Source organism: Neophocaena asiaeorientalis, unplaced genomic scaffold, assembly GCF_003031525.2.
Source record: "Neophocaena asiaeorientalis asiaeorientalis breed wild unplaced genomic scaffold, Neophocaena_asiaeorientalis_V1.1 scaffold314, whole genome shotgun sequence".
Lineage (NCBI taxonomy): Eukaryota > Metazoa > Chordata > Mammalia > Artiodactyla > Phocoenidae > Neophocaena > Neophocaena asiaeorientalis.
The window spans coordinates 314893-331325 of NW_020175489.1; the positions used below are offsets into that span (position 1 = coordinate 314893).

General features: G+C 42.8%; 1 protein-coding gene across 9 annotated transcripts in view; it reads right to left on the reverse strand.

Annotated features, from left to right (window-relative positions):
* The window catches only part of AOAH (acyloxyacyl hydrolase), a 170977-nt gene extending 156035 nt beyond the window's left edge, over positions 1-14942 (reverse strand). The window contains exons 1-4 of one of the 9 annotated variants that reach the window (XM_024768889.1): positions 11582-11717; positions 3446-3520; positions 3125-3346; positions 723-818 (exon numbers count right to left, since the gene is read on the reverse strand). In XM_024768889.1, coding sequence (XP_024624657.1) covers positions 723-750 — 28 coding nt within the window. In that variant the 5' untranslated portion in view covers positions 751-818; positions 3125-3346; positions 3446-3520; positions 11582-11717. Of the gene's footprint in view, positions 1-722; positions 819-3124; positions 3379-3445; positions 3521-11581; positions 11739-11847; positions 12083-14872 lie in introns of those variants that run through there. The other 8 variants (XM_024768886.1, XM_024768885.1, XM_024768882.1 and 5 more) reach the window with 8 other exon arrangements.
* Positions 14943-16433: the final 1491 nt, after the last annotated feature.

Consider the following 16433-nt stretch of genomic DNA (forward strand, 5'->3'; position numbering starts at 1 on the left):
CATCTTTGAAGAATTTGTTCCTTAACATTAAGTGAATGAAAATTTGACTCTCGAAGTTTACTCATTGTGATTGTACACCTAACAGTATTCTATAAGAGAAATAGCGTCAGTATTTTTTTTCTGCTGAGAGTGTAAAAAACTATACAATTTGTTTAAACCACCAATCATTTCCTCCTTTTGCAGGATGTGTAAAGGATTTTATAGAAATCCAGTTCAAATCAATGGAATGTCCCCAGATTATTTTCCCATTTGGAGTTTTAAGATCCATTGTCTCCTCAGCCTAAATAAAGCTCTGTGTTAGAAAGGAGGTGCTTGCATCTGAGAATGTGTATGTGGTTAAATTAACATAAATCATTGAAAATTATTCATTATTCATAATTTTGACCTTCTCGGTACTTAAGGCCATGGTCACCAGGTGGGCAAATCATTATAAATGTGACACATAAAACAACAATCGGCCATTCTACATTTTATTCCCTAAATGTCCACAACAATCTCATTCTGCCATGAGAGAAAATGAATGTCAGGGGGAAAAAAATGCCTCGAGTATTTTTTTGTGTCTTCCTTTTAATTTCTATGAGATCCATGAGAATATCAACTCACAGAAATAACACAATCAGATTCTCCTCTGTGAGCACATGTAGGGTATAAACTCACTCGTGATGGCTCATGAATGAAAAAAAAACGCAGACCCACAGCCAAGTGAGCCTTTCTGTATTTACCAGGCAAGTAGCTGCACAGTCTCTCCATTGAGGTCTGGACCGTTGAGTTGTGAACTTGAGCAAGCTGTTCAATCACAGACACCACCAGCACACACCCTGCAAGGGAGCAGAAATCAGCCACGTCACATGGAAAGCTGTGCTGGAGGGCTGGGGGAAAGAAAGGGGATATATGTGTGTCCTTAAAAACACAAACCTTTCTAAAACAGAGAACTTGTCTTTGCCATGCTTTTTATAATCAACCATGCATGTAAATGCACTGAGTCGTAGTGAAATATGAAGTGTGGTAAGAAGATTGTGTATTTGGGGGTCAGAAAGACTGGTTATCAGCTTACCTTTGTCACTTGTAAGCTATGTGACTTCGGGGAAGTAATTGAATCTTGCTTTATTTCCATTTCTTTTTGATCACTATCTCCTGTAAATGGGGAGATAGTGCATGGAAGACATTTACAGGAGATGGTGCATGGAAGACAGCCACCACTGAGGAGGAGCTCAGTGGACAGTGGCTCCTTTCCTGTCCCCTCTCCTTCCCTTCTGCAGGACAGCTTCACTGTGAGTAAGATCATTCTCACCCTACACATTCTCAGCCCGTGACCTAGGGTCAGATTTTTAATTGTAGAAAAGCAGCGGAAATTGCCCAACATTTGGAGTCAGAAGACCTGGGATTGAGTCTTGCCCTTGAATCCTGGACTTACCACCCATCCTTTCTAAGCCTTGTTTTCCTCACTGCAAAGTAAATAAGTTTCCCAAAGGGCTGCTGTGATGATTAAATGAAATAAAAGTGCAAGTGAAGGTGCCTTTGAAATCATACACTATTGTAAAATATTATTTTACCTCCCAGCTATAAAGCACTCTGCTTGAAAGCATGTACCAATATGATAAGTGTCTAGAAGGAACCTTGGATTAAATTAGGAATATATTCCTTAAGCTACCTTGATGTATGATAAGTGTGAAGGCTCAGAACTGCTAGGCTAATACCCCTAGAAGTTTCTATCACCAGCCTTCATCTCCTAAACTGCTAGGGAAGCCCAAACCTCCTTTGTCCAAAGGGAGGGGACTCTTCTATACGCAAGAGGTTGGTTGGTCAAAGATAAGTAAGTCTGAGAAGAAATTGTTAGGCTTCATTTGGATAGGAGGAGTAGCACTTATTGGCAGAGGTTGGTTTCCAAGGAGGCAAAAGAAGGATTACATCCAAAGTAAAGAAGTTCCAGGGTGCCTGGCCCAGAAGTAAGCTCACTGCTATCCACCTGCTCAAGGAGCTGGGGACCCAAGTTCACATGCAGTGTCATTAAAACCAAATTCCCACTAGGAATCCTTGAGGGAAAGTGGCTGATAACAGATGTGAATAGTACAATTGGGCATTTCTTTAAACCTCCCATAAAATGAGAGATTGCCAACAAAGAGGGAGAGATTTCCACCTTTCTAGACACTGCAACATTTGAGCAGGCTCTGGCCTCGTTTGTTCTGTACCCTCTGGGAAGGCTGGGCAAAGCTGGGCTCACCAAATCTGAGACAGTTTGATCTTGATAACCATAGTCTTACTGCTCTGGGAGCACCTACTTCTGGGACATTTATCAACATCAGTTACCAAGGTTGATTGGATGTGCTTTTAGCCTAATCCATGCATTGAGGGTTTTATTACATTGCAATGAATTCAGTAGCTGATACTTATTAGCACTTTACAGCCTAAAAAGCATTTTCATATATATTTTGTTTTATTTTAAAAATAACTTTTCAAAAAAGATAGATGCAATGCAATCTCATTTCAGAAAAATTTTAAGATACACAACAATGTAAAAAAGATAAACACCACTTAAATCACCCAGAGATAAACCAATTTCACTTTTGTTTTAAATATATAAAATATGTTTAATATATGGGAATATTTTCAACATTTATAATGCACTATTACACCTTGATTTATGTCCCTGCTAATCACCTGCTAAGTTAGGTGGAGCGAAATACATTTTAATAACTGCAATTGAAAATAATTATAAGTAATTATACTGCAATGTGACAAGAGGATGCAATGTGGTATAGTTGAAAAGGGAGAAGCTTTGGAATAAAAAATAAACTTTTTTTTTAAACAAGGTTCAAATACTGGATCAGTCACTTAAAATGGTGTAACTCTGAACAAGTTACCTACTCTTCTGGAGCCTCTTTTTAAGAATTTTAGAGTTAGGGCAGGAATGGGGTCTTAGTATCTCTAACTTTGAGTGCCTGACATAAGAGCCTGGTTTGGAGGAAGGAGATAAGAGATGTTGGCTGACTTGAAGCCAACTGACTGGAGAACCAACCGAGGGACACTTCAGTTGTCACTTGCTGGGGACCTCCATAGGAAACGGTTAATGGATGCAACTGAATTTGTGTTCTGGCTCAGTCATCCCACTGACGACATTGCTTACTGTTTGTTCCATCTCATTACAGGAAAAGGCTCCACTTTTCATCCTGGTGTGAAACAACCAGCGCCCTCTCTTAAGTCAACCAGCAGATTCTCTAGCAAATGGTCACGATGTGCAGCTCAGGATCAACGAAGAACGCGGTGGAGATTGGGTCGAGACCTTGAATAGCAATCACTTCCTACGGCGTCTTGTCAATGAGCTGCATCATCTGGCACCCAGAATGGACTTGAAACACAGGCATGTATTTATTTTCATCCCTGGAGTGGAAGGATGAATGCAAAGAGAATTGCGCTGCTTGAGACCAACCTGCTCCTTTGTACTTACAGATGTGGGCTTTTCTTTCACTCAGAGCAATCCCAACAAGGACTCATGACTTTTGTGGCTCCTTAGCACTGCTGGCTAAAATTGGAAATCATTAGATAAATAAAAAGGGACCAAGAAAAAGTCAGCTGTCTCTGAAGATTGGGTGGATCTTTCCACGAATGCCACTCTGCCTAGTGAAGAGTTATTATGATCAAAAGGACCCTGCAGAAAAGCGGGTAATGGGGCTTGAAATATGTAAACGCCCATGTTGGGCTCAGCTTTGATTTGAGTCCTGCTCACTTGGACATCCCTGCCCATTTCCAGCGAGCTCAACTCCCATTGGATTGTTAATTTAGGGTCTGCAATGAGGTGCGTCCTGAATCCTTTAGCAGCAAGAATGGAGAAATTGACTTTGCTATAGTTTCTAATAAGAGCTTTTACTGTTTTGACAGGCTAAAAAAATGTTTTTCCTTGGAGAAATGCATGTGCAGAGTAATTCCTCCCCTTATAGACTATTCTCTGGCTGCTAATAAAAGGCCTGGGTCTGCTAAAGCAAGTTTGTCCAAGCAACTGTTCACTTAGGAAGTGATGAGAGTGGGTGAGAACTACGTATTTTGCTCAGTGGTCACTATCTAAAATCTCCCATATGGAAAATCTCTTCTCACCTGGCAACTGAAAATAATGAGTATAATAGAAACAGACACCCCTGATATTGTAGGAAAAGAAGCAAATAGGCCAGAATAAAAACACCTGCCATAGCAATCAGCTTCTAGACACACATCTCAGGTAGACTGCAGACTGTACCACGGAATCCTTTTGAAATGAAACAGAACTCTTGAAACTCTAATTATAATCATATCTGTGCTGGCTGGAAATTCAGCCAACTGCAGAGAGCAGTCTAGTAGATTTCTCATTTGTCTGAAGCCTACACTTCATTGAGAAGCCTTGAAAGCACCTGGCAGTTGTCAGAACCAGGGTCGGCGTGACTACACTCCATTTTTGACCCTGAGTCAGGGCATAAATAATTCATCACATGGCTAGAATGTTCTCTGCAGATTTCAAAGAATTTGCATACATTATCATCTCATTCAAACTTCTGAACAACTCATAGATGTAGGAATTACTGTTCTTATTATTGTATAGACCAGCAATCGGAGGCTCAGAGAGCTTAGATGCCTTGCCAATTATGTAGCTAGTGAGCAGGGGAGCTGGGACTGGAACACAGTATGTATTGAGTCCAGGCACCATGCTGAGCTATGAGTACACGCCGAGAACAAACAGATATGATTCCTGCCCTCTCAGAGATCATACTCTATTAGGGAAAAGTGATTGTAAACATGTAAGCACGCATGCAATTATAAATAATTTTAGGTGCTATGAAGAAAGGAACAAGGTGAAGTAACAGAGGGCAACAAGGACGAGGTGGTATGAACATTAACTAGAGCTGATAGAGAGAGAAGGCTTCTCTGAAGAACACACACAAAAATGGCTCATATAATAGAAAGGAGCAAGCAGGGTGAGCAACCAGGCAGGCTTTGTAGGTAGGAGGAACTGGTGCCTACCTTACGGCAATGAGACTGGGAAAACCTGACATTAGGAGATGCGATGCAGGCATAGGTGGAGGTCAGGTCTGTGGGTTTTGTAGATGGCGAAAGAGGTAGGGATTCAACCTGAGAGGAATGGGAAACTGTGAATGGGCTTTGTGGAGAGGGCTGCTGCTATTTGATGTGTGTCTTTAAAATATCATGCTGGCTGTCATGAGGAGGAAGGATCTTGGGGTCGGAGAGATGAAGAAGGAGGCTATTTTGGTCCTGGAGAGAGGTGACCGCTGATTGGATAGAGTAAAGAGTGGCAGTGGGGATGGAGGAAAATGGGCAAATCTGGAATCTGTTATGGAGGCTGACCCGATTGGATTTATTAATAAATTGAGGAGAAATGTGAGAATCAAGGATGACTCTTGTTTCTGGTTTGGGCCCTGGAGAAGCGTAGAGCACAGGTTTTAGAGTCACACCACACCTGGATTCGGGCCCCTGCACCCCTGTTGGACCAGCATGACATTATCAAGTGCATTCCTCACCTGATCCCTCTCTCCCCACCCAATGCCCCTCCACAAACACCTAAATTCTGTCCTCAGATTTCGTTCATCGGGTGGGAGCAGAGGATATAGTTTTATATGTTGTAATTCTAATCAACAACTTTTATCCCAGATCTTTCTCATGTTGGTGAAGAGAAAAGGAAATAAGAAAGAAAGGTAGGAAAACAATCACCCAAAATGATCCTACAGCCAGCTTTGTTTCCCTAAGGTATTAGTTATCAAGCCAGAGATGGCAGCACACAGCCCAGGTATGAACACTGAAACTTCACTTTTTCTTCTGCATCCTACTCTCAGTCTGGACATGGATAGGGAGAGTGGGTAGGAGAAGAAAAGAGAGTGGAAGGGAGGAAAGAGAAGGGAGAAGTTATGGTACAGCAGAGACTGAAGAATTTGTGGTTCAGACAGACCTGGATTCAAATCTTGCTTCTATTACTTATGAGCTGTTGTATTTGGCAGGATGGTTAAACTCTCTGAACCCAGATTTTGGTACCCACAGAATAGAAAAATAAAGCCCTCTTGTGTGGTACATTAAAAATGGTCACAGACTTTTTATACTTCCTCCCATGAAGAGGTGATATCTATTTTCCAGGCTTTGAATCTGGCCTTGTGACCTTGCTTTGATCAGTAGAATATAGAAGTGAGAGCATGTCAGATCCAAACCTAGACCTCAAGGGGCCTTGCATCTTCCCTTTTGCCCTTTTAGACCTTCTCACTAAGCTGAGGGCAAGTGGAGACGGAGCAGCCTCAGGCAAAAAGGTCAGAGTCTGACTGTTCTTCCTGAAGTTCAAGCAGTTTTTCAAGAATAAACATTCCTCAATTCATTGTGTGCCATTGGTTGATTTTTAGTGTCCTGAAATGGTTGCTTGTGACGGTCTTTCCAGTTTTATGCTTGGTCTTAGATGGACTTTGTCCAGGGAAAGATTCAGGTGGGGACTTTGTCCTCTACACTAACATTGAAAAACAACTACTATATGAGAGAAGGGGTATGGTAGTGGAGTAATTTGTTTTCCTTTCCAAATTCTGAGTGTGAAGGCCAGGAGAAAAATGTTGAATATCAAGCCCCTCTCCCTCAAAAACAAAACAAAACAAAAAATGCTTCAACCCACAGCTTACTCTTCATCTATGAACTTCTACTATATAGTCGTGCCTATTTGGTGAATCACTTTGGGACCAAGTCACATCAATTCTCTTTTGCAATACTATCTGGTGTTTAGTTTGAAGACTTTTTCTTTTTTAAGCATTTCTATGAGTGGTAGGCAGAATGATAAGATTACTGTCTCCTGATGTAGAGGCCTTACTTAATCCTGTCCCCTGAGTGAGGGCAGAACCTGTGAATGTGATTGGATACCACTTCTATGATTGTGTTACATTCTATGATAAGAGAGATTTTGCATATGTAATTAAGGACTCTAGTTAGTTTACTTTGAGTTACTCAAGGTTATCCTGGGTGGACCCAACATAATCAGGTGAGCCCTTTAAATGTAGAGAGCTTGCTCCAGCAGTTCTTAAGAAAGAAATAGCTACGTTATTAACTTCCTTTGCAAAGGGGCAGCCTCTCAGAGCTGAGAGTGATCCTGGCTGACAGCTCGCAAGCACATGGGACCTCAGCCCTGCGAATCCAAGAACCTGAATTCTGCCAACCACTAGTGAACTTGCGAGAGAACCTGAGTCTCACATCACATGCAGCCCCATGTGACATCTCGATTACAGCCTTGTAAAACTCTGAGCAGAGAACCGGGTTATATTATGTCCAGACTTCTCATGTGCAGACACCGTGAGATAATAAATTTATGTTGTTTTAAACTGATGAATGTGTGGCAAGTTATTACACAGCAATAGAAAGCTAATACACTATGAAATCTTTTTTCATAAGTGAGTCTTCCCTTAAGATATCCAAGATTTGAGAATTTGTATTTGCATAAGATGTAGATTCACATGTAATTATTCAGTTTACTCAGGCCTCTTTGCCTTATGATAGATTTAAATGCAGGACTTCCATAGCTTATTTTCAAGATTTTTTTTCCTGATTTCCAAAAGAATACATAATCACAACCCCTCTGGGTACTTAGTATGTACCAAGCACAGTTCTAAGTCCTTCACGTGTATTTACTCATTAGCCCTCCACACCACCCAAGGTTGCAGGTCCCATGTAATCTCATCTTACAGATAGGGGACACAAGGTACAGAGGGTGAAACTGTGCCCTTAATGTCACATATGTACAGAGTGGCAGAGCCAGGATTCCAATCCAGGCAGTCTGACCCCAGAGCTTAAGCTCTTTTGCTCTTAACCACCATGTCTTACTATTGTTTTTGCAAGCTCATCTAGAAAGTGTGGAAAATTCAGAAATGCACTGAAAAGAGATTACAAATCATTTGTAACCTCATCACTCATAGATAGCCATACAACAACTATTGGCATTTTGCTGTTCATCCTATCTGGGGAGACAGCTATATAAATAGAGAGATAGGCATATTATACATAATTTTATGGGGATTTTACTCTGCTTAATGCTTTGCAACATTCTTTTTTTCCCCTCTTTCTCATAGTACATTTAAACTATGATCTAGTTTACTGCCCACCCCTTCCCTCCAAAAAGGAAATTTTTCACTTTCTCCTTAAGGAAAAGCATACTGCCCACTTGGATTCTTCTGGTTTTGCTCACTTTGGGACCTTTCACAGAGTTGTGGACCTCTCTCTAGAGTGCCTTTGTGGTCCTTCTCTTCAAGGTTATGCCCCAGAACAATCCAGGAAAAAAAGAAAAAAAGGCAAAGGTGAGTTTAGTGAAAATTGAGATGATCAGAAACCTACCATCTGTGCCAAGGTTGGGATTAAATTCTGTGATAATCTAAAAATAAAAGTAGGGGATTAAGGAGAGGGCAAGTGTGAAGAGTGGGGGACAAAGTGCAGAGGGCTGCAGCTGCAGCTGGGAACCAGAGGGCATCTGGCTACACCTGAAGGGTCGGCAGGGCCCGCGAGGGTGGAAGTGAGCAGCTTGTCAGCAGGGAGTGACCGTGGATTCTGTTGAGAACAGCCCATGAGCTGCACCAGCCATGACACTTCACTGTGGGAGTTCTGAGGGCCGAGAACCGTGTCAGGGTGATACACAAGCCCTCCGCAAGGACTGAGAGCAACCCTCAGACAGGGGAAAAAGAAGAGAGCCCTGAATTATCCAGAGGAGACTAAATTTAAACACATGAGTGGAAAGATGAAATGTTTTCTGCCCTCAGCAGCAATGGTGGTTGCTTATGAACAAGTGTTCAGCTATAGAGAAATAGAGAAAATGAAACTTCTGTACATGTAAATTGTGATCATAAATTTTCAACCTTCTCTGCTGGCTCTGTCTAAATCTTTCCTATTTTTGTCAGCGACATTGTCATTTTACCACATTCATGCTGCTTGAAAGCTTAGGATCACGTCTTCCCCTTTACCTTTCAAACTATAAAGTCATCTCTGACCACTGTGTGTGTGATGTGGTTCGGGGGGGAGGAGGTTTTATCGGACTCTGAAGGCATTTTATATATTTAACCAAACATGAATGAGGCAAAAAAAAAATTTTTAAGCGCTTTAAAAAGATTCCTTGAAAAAAAAAACCAACCCAAAATTCAGTGAATTAATTTAAATGTCAATGACTTAGAAACATAAGGATTACTTTGCCCCTAAATCAGCCATGTAAAGAAAAAAATGTTTTGCAAAAATGAACATGGCTTATTATTGATTTCATAACATTTGAAAAGTGGCAGAAAGAGGCCCTGGCTGTTCCAGCACAGTAGAATCAGAGTTTACTTAGTGATCAAATGAACGTACAGTTCAGTGCAAAGGAATTATGGTACATTGGGAAAGAGGCCACTGGGGCTTTGCATAGATTTGTTCTGATTTTGGAATATGTTCAAGGCCATGCCCTCCAGATCTACTGGTCGGTTCCCTACTGCAAAGGCTCCTCTTGGTATAGGAGCTGGGGTTGTTTGTTTATGATGGGGATGTTGGCTCAATCACTCAATAACTTCTACAGTGGCTCCTTGTGGAGTATCTCTCCAGTCACAAGAGTTCCCACTTCTGTGACAGCTGCCCCCTCCCTCCGTGGCCCTGGTAGCCACATCTGCACTGGGAGCTCTCCTCACTCTCCCCTGCCTCTTGTTCAGTGAGCTAAAGACTTAGCCCAGATTCTCTGTGCCAGGATGTTAGATGACAACCAGAAGAAGAGTCCACCTCTGTGTGGGTTGACCTCTTACGTGCAAACTCTGGACTATGGGAGCCAATGAGTTGGAAGTCATGTAGTCCTGCTTTTCGTTTGAAAGTTGTTGGGAGTAACAGAAGTCCAAATGACAATTCCTCCTCTTCTCCCACCCCCTCTATGAGGCTTTTCCTCTTACCACCAGCTGCGAGTAAGCTTACTTCACTGCTTCCTAAGACACTTCCACATTTGGCCAGTGCCTAAGAGCACCCCCAGGTCCCCTTTCAGGAGACACCTCCAATCCCCACAGCTGCTGGGCATGCTGGTGCTAAAAGTGCACACTTGACCCACAAGATCATGGTATGGCAAAATGGTTATTTTAAATTTTGTTATGCAATAATAGATAGCCAGAACAACCATATCCTAGAATCCCCTCAACACCTCATTCTAATTCTCTATGCCTCAGTGGGAATGGGGCAGGGAAGGGAATGAGTATCTCATGTCTACTTTATAGGGGTGGAGGGCCAAGTATCTCAGATGATGCAACCATCCTAGAAGTAGAACTGATTCCACTTAAGCCTTTCTCGAGTGCATTTCCACTTGACAAGCTTTAGGTGTTTGTTTTGAGAAAAGAGAAGGTGGTAAATAATTATCTGATGGAACCAAACAGTGGGTGGGGATAACCTCCCAGGCATGGCTCCAATGGGGCCACAGACCTCTGCTTCCAGGCCTGTGGAGAATAGATTCGCAGGGAATCCAGGTCTTAAGGTTTTAATTTAAAAGAAGACCTTGAAACCAGAGATGTGCTCCTTAACATGTATAAAGACTGGAAATCATGGTTTTTTCAGGAAATAGGACTAATTCAGATATTGTTCTGTACTGTCTCCAGAAATAATTCATATGTATCATAATCTGTATCCAAACTTTTCATTTGTAAGAGATGGCCACCATACTCATCCCTCGAGTTCTTCTTCTGGCTTCTTAAACCAGGATTTTATTTTGAGATCTGCTCATTGAATAATTACTACTCAGACTTCTGAGTATCCTTGGCTCCATGGACTGACCCACTGAAAGCCCTTGGCCCTGTTCAGGAATCACCAGGTATAACATGAATATCAAAGTTCTTACCCTACTTTTACTCCTCTCCAAAAAATCAAACAAAAAAACAACACCCCCCCCAAAAAAAGAAAAACAAAACCCCAAACACCAAACACCAAACAACAACTACTTTGAAGTAAAATACTTCAATAAAAGAAAAGTGAAAGCCATATCTCAGTCAAAGTTCAATGTTTCCAGGTGACTGTCCTTTTATTGCCATCTCTGGACTCACTGAGAGAAGGAAGAAAACTAAGATTGTTGAATCCTTACTGTGTGCAAATACCATAAATTTACACGCATGATCTCAATTCTCACATAGCCATGAAGTGCGTATAATAAGCCTCGTTTCATCCATAAGAACACAGAGGTATGGAAGTGTTAAGTTGCTCAAAGTTTCAGACTGTAAGGGACAGAACAGAGGGGGAGGAGGTGGCAGCAATTCAAAGGTCAAAGTCCATCTTCCTTCTACTGTGTAATGCTGCCTACTGTCCCGAAAGGAGGTAAGAATTTCAGGCTTTTATAGTTGCCCATCCAGGGGGAAAAAATTCCAATCACCAATGAGGTGGAAGACTTTTAATTCAAACTAGCAACTATATAGCATGCTTCTATACACACATAATGTGCATGTAGTGTGAATGCTTACTCTAAGAAGAAAATTTTTCTACGCTGGTAAGGTTGTTGGTGTCTTACTTGGAATCTTACAGCTATGGATGCCATTAAATAGGTGATTTACTATGCAAGCCAAGGATTTGACCCCATGATATCCACATTAAAAATAGAATATTTACGTACCTATACAGACTTGGCCTTTGGAGCGTCTGGTGCTGGGCTGGTGGTCATAGGCTGGAGAGGCCAAGGTGTGAAGGGTCAGGAGAAAGAACAGAGGAGTAGCCATAAGGATTTTCCAGGGTGGCTTCATCTCGGAGCTACTGCACCAGAAGACACCAGCCTGGGGACAGAAGCGGACAACTAAGGGATGCTGAAGTTGAGGCCGAAGAATCGATCAGTCTCTCTCCCCTTCTCTTTCGTTTTCTGACACACACACACACCACACTCACATACACACTTTTCACTATGACAGAGCCCTGAGAGAGAGCCACACTGGCCTGGGTGTGGGAAGAGCTGGAGTCGCTTGCGCACCGTTCTTCTAGGCTACAAACTGCAAGACAAGGAAAAACCCAGGTGCAGCTGAGGCAGCAACAAGCGCTTCTGCACTTGCTGGCTGAAGTCCGCGGCTGTGAACCCCAGGAAACTCGAGGCTTGCTGGAATCGTCCTGCAGCCTGGGTAGGCGGCCCTTCCTCTTTCGTTCTTGCAAAACAAAACTAAATTAAAAGTAAAACCAAAGAAGAAAGCCTCAACCACAAAAACAGCAGCCTTTAGCAATTTGATCAGCAGTTGTTCACAGGCTGTAGAAATTATAATCCGTTGTATTCAGAAGTTTGGTTTTGCTATAAACAGTTTTAGATGGTGAGGTTGGGCTCCTTATTTTGTTCTTAAAGAATATTCCGGTCAAGTAGTTATTTTCCTCTGGAGAAGTTGGATTATTCCTTGAAGGGTCAAGTTTTCCCAAGGCCATTCATTGGTGTTCAGAAACTGAACAGTGAGACAGTAAAGGGGCAGTCAAAATGGCTGGATTGTCGATCTAATAAGAAAAAAGATGAGCTGAAATTAACCAATTCATATTTACTTGACGGTGCACGATGCATCTCTTTTCTCCAGAATTTCGAAGTCTGTTTACATCCCTCACCTGTGAAAGATTTGTTCATTTTTAAGACTGATTTTCTATTTTGAAGATGAGACTTGAATGCTATTTTTCCAAGAAGAAAACAAACAAACCAACAAACTGAAAACTAAACCAGATCATAGATAGAGAAAAGACATATAATCTAAATGCTTTGTTCTAAAATAGGATACAGCAAAGTCACAAGCCATTCTCCGATGAGATAAGGGGAGTGGGGCAAAGGGCTGCAATCTAGATAAGCCTGGGGGATCATGCAATTAATATTCTCCCTGTTTAGGCTCTGAGGAAAGCTTATGATCAACTTTATAAAATATTATAAAAGCTATCAAAATTGGTAGACATTTCTTCTCCTCCTCCTGCTTTTTACTTAAGGAACAGCATTTTAAGCAGCAGGTAGAATTTTAGAGTTGTATTCTTTCCAGGATATAGGAAATATCAATTTTTATGAAGACTTCTTGGGTGAGCATTAGTTTAACAAACGCCAATTTGTCAAATCTCTGAATCTGCAGCAGAGATATCACACACCAGAGTATTTCCCTACTTAAGGGTCCAGCACTGGTTAGGCCAGCGAATGCCATGGATGTCCTTGGTCACCATGGACCCGTGGCTTCCTTTGAGGCTGAGCTGCTGTTTCACAAGGTCTCTGACCCTGTGGCCAAGGGAAGCTCTGGAGGTCACCACGACCAACAGAGGGGTCAGGGCCTAGAGAAATTCCAGGGAATTCCTTGGCAGGCAGGATAATAGAGTTATTAATAGCACTGACTGGAAAGACAAAAAGACACATGTTCAACTATCCTATCCATTGTTCGCTTCTGAGTCATGTATTAGACCAGTGATGGAACCTTTCTATACTTTCTTCTACTTCTTCATTTATACTGGAATTATAATAATATTTGTCAGGGTTGCTGGAAGGACTAAAATAGATGAGGTATTCATACTATAAAGCAGTGTGTCCAGCAAGAAGATTTGGTAAATCAAAGCTTTGGTTATTATCCCAGCAGGAGTATGATGAAATCTGCACCTCAGGCCAGATTTCGAGAGAATTCTAAGACGCCCATGGTAGTTGCAGGCCAAGGTATAGGAAAATGACACTGGCTGCATTTACTGAAGGCTGCATTTATCGAACACCGTCTGTGTGCAGGGCAGCCCTCCAGGAGCAGAGTCTAGTTTGTTAACCCATAGGTGGGGGAGGAATCTTCACACAGCTTCGGCAAAAGCATTTGGCCCCAGCTCTGGGCCTCCTGAGGGTCTCCTGGTCTACATCTATAGCTGCAAGCAGGACTGGGACACCTCAGGGTGAGAGGCATTTCTCACTGTTAGGCTGTGTGCAACTTTTAGGCCCTTGGTCATGTGTGCGTGACCCAGGCAGTTCCACCCACAAGCACCCCAGGGACGGCGGTCCTGAGGCAGCCTGAGATGCTGGGGGGCTTCGGGCAGGGCTGGCTGCCCTGGGAACCCCGGGCTTAGCTGTATAGCACTGAGCCAGTCCTTTACCATTTCCAGGGCTGAGATTCTTCAGCTGTGGAGGAATGTCATGGTAGTGTTTGACATATAGTAGGTTTTCCCTAAACGGAAGTGATTTTCATGCTTGAAAGGTGAGTTCTTACTTGGCAGGGTCAAAAGAGGAACACAGGGCTTCTCTGGTGGCGCAGTGGTTGAGAGTCTGCCTGCCGATGCAGGGGACACGGGTTTGTGCCCCGGTCCGGGAAGATCCCACATGCCGCGGAGCGGCTGGGCCCGTGAGCCGTGGCCGCTGAGAAAGTCAGGAAATGATTTTGCTAACTGATGCCGAAGGGAGTGCGTGAGACCATGTACCACTAACAAACCCTCCCTCCTGTCACCGAGGCGAAGGTGCAGGGCTCCTACCGTTTGCACAGGCATCGCTCAGACTGCCTGGTCTCATCTCCCCGACAGGGCTGCCTGTGCTCCTGGAGCACTGAGTGCACATGACCTATTAGAATCTCTGTACAACTTGCTGAAAGGCCCTGGACCTGCCAATGGTTTCTAACGACTTGTTGAACCCTGTACGATGTCCCTTGAGGACACCTGTGTCAGATGCTCCAATTCTGAGTTTCTCAAAATCTGCTTTTGGGAAATGAGATTTCTTCCTTGGAGCACTTTGTTGCTTACTTCACTCGGAGAGTTTCGATTCAAATCACAGTCTGTCCAGCTGCTACAGAAGGCTGAGGGTTTATAATTCTCAAATGTTACACCGGTGATTCTGGCTTGTTCTGTTTGAATATGCTTCCTGACTATATTTTGAACTGCATTGGCCTCAACCATCTCATTCACAGCAAGTTCCTTAATCAGAAAAAAAACACAAAAAACAAAAAAAACTGACCTGGGTGACAGGAGATACTGTAAAATCTGGTGCTCCCTCAAAAGCGCCTCTTCTCTTTGACTTCCTCCTCTTTCGGACACCAAGGATCCCTCCCCTTGCTTCTGGCTTCCCAGGATTCTCTGTGGTGACCCTTGGTTCACACCAAGTCCAGATCCTTTGCTGACCCCTCCTCCCCAGCCAGGGTTTATTTATTCTACCTCACGTCTCTGCTCTCTGCTAGGGAAACGGTAAATTAATCCATGACAAGGGTGCGTGTCGGCTAATTAAAAGAGTTCTGGGCTTAGGATCAGCGGCACTTTCATCTTCATCATGGTTTCATCACTTACTAATTGTGTGTCCTTGGGCAAGCTGATCTACCTCTCTGGGTATCAGTTTATTTAACTACAAAATGGGGTATATGATGCCAATATTATAGGGAAAGTATGAGGATTAAAGAGACAACATGAATGGAAAAAAACCTAACAGTAAATGTTAGGTAAATTTAAAGCTAACAATGAATTAACACTATCCTTCTCAAGTATTGGAATTTTAACATGTTTTTTATATTTTCTCGGAATCTTTAAAGGAATGTCCATTTTAATAATGCACTTAAGTAGATACAAAGTAGAAATTCAGAACACCCCAGAGGAGTGACCACCCAAGCGTATTATCACTGGTAGGAGAGAAACTTGCAGATGTAATGTAGAAAATAACCACATGGTGAGAGAGAATGTGGAAACCCACCTCCCAAGAGGTACACTGGTAGTTTCCAGCAGGAAGAGACACGCACCAGGAAATAAGCCAGTGATCCTCAATGTGTTAACAATGTAGCAATGGCAAGGGTGCAGAGTGACCCAGACACACAGGCAGATCTTTGCTCCAACACTCCTTTCCTGCTCCCCATACACCCAAACTACTCCTTCGTGCATTCTGAGGTTCCTAAGATTTTAGAGCTACGTTCACACTCACTGATGCCATTTACAACGACAACTGCCTTCTTAGGAGAGTGAATTCGATTCAATAGAACTTCTTTTGTCTGCCGGGCACCTAAGAGTAAATTTGGGTAAAGGAGCTGTAGCACATGGGCTGCTTTTTATAAGTGAGGCAGTAGAATTTGGATGTTAAAGGAAGGAAGTAGGGGCAGAGAAGGGAGAAGCAGGATCAAATGAGACACTGGGGTCTTCCTGGCTGAAGCGCCAAAAGAGAAGTGCTGGGAAGTGGGGTGGCGAAAAGACCTGAGCTAATAGGAAGTTCAACATAGATCAGTAAGTTGTTTGCTGTGCCATGTGAGAGGTGATACTTTGCCAAGATCCTGAATGGATTCTTGTGGAAATCAATGAGGAAACGAGTTTCATGTTTGGATCAGAGCAGGGCAGAGCAAAGGAGGCACAGGTAATAACAACTCCAGAAGCTGAAGGACTAGGAGTTTACATGCTCAGGGATTCACGGGTATCTTGGGGAGGGCTTTGGACTCTCATATATCAATCATAGATTGATTCTCATATGCTTTAGACTCCCGTATGCTATAGACTGGGAGGAAGGTAGACTTAAACTACTTTTACTTAGATCTCCAACGTGTAAA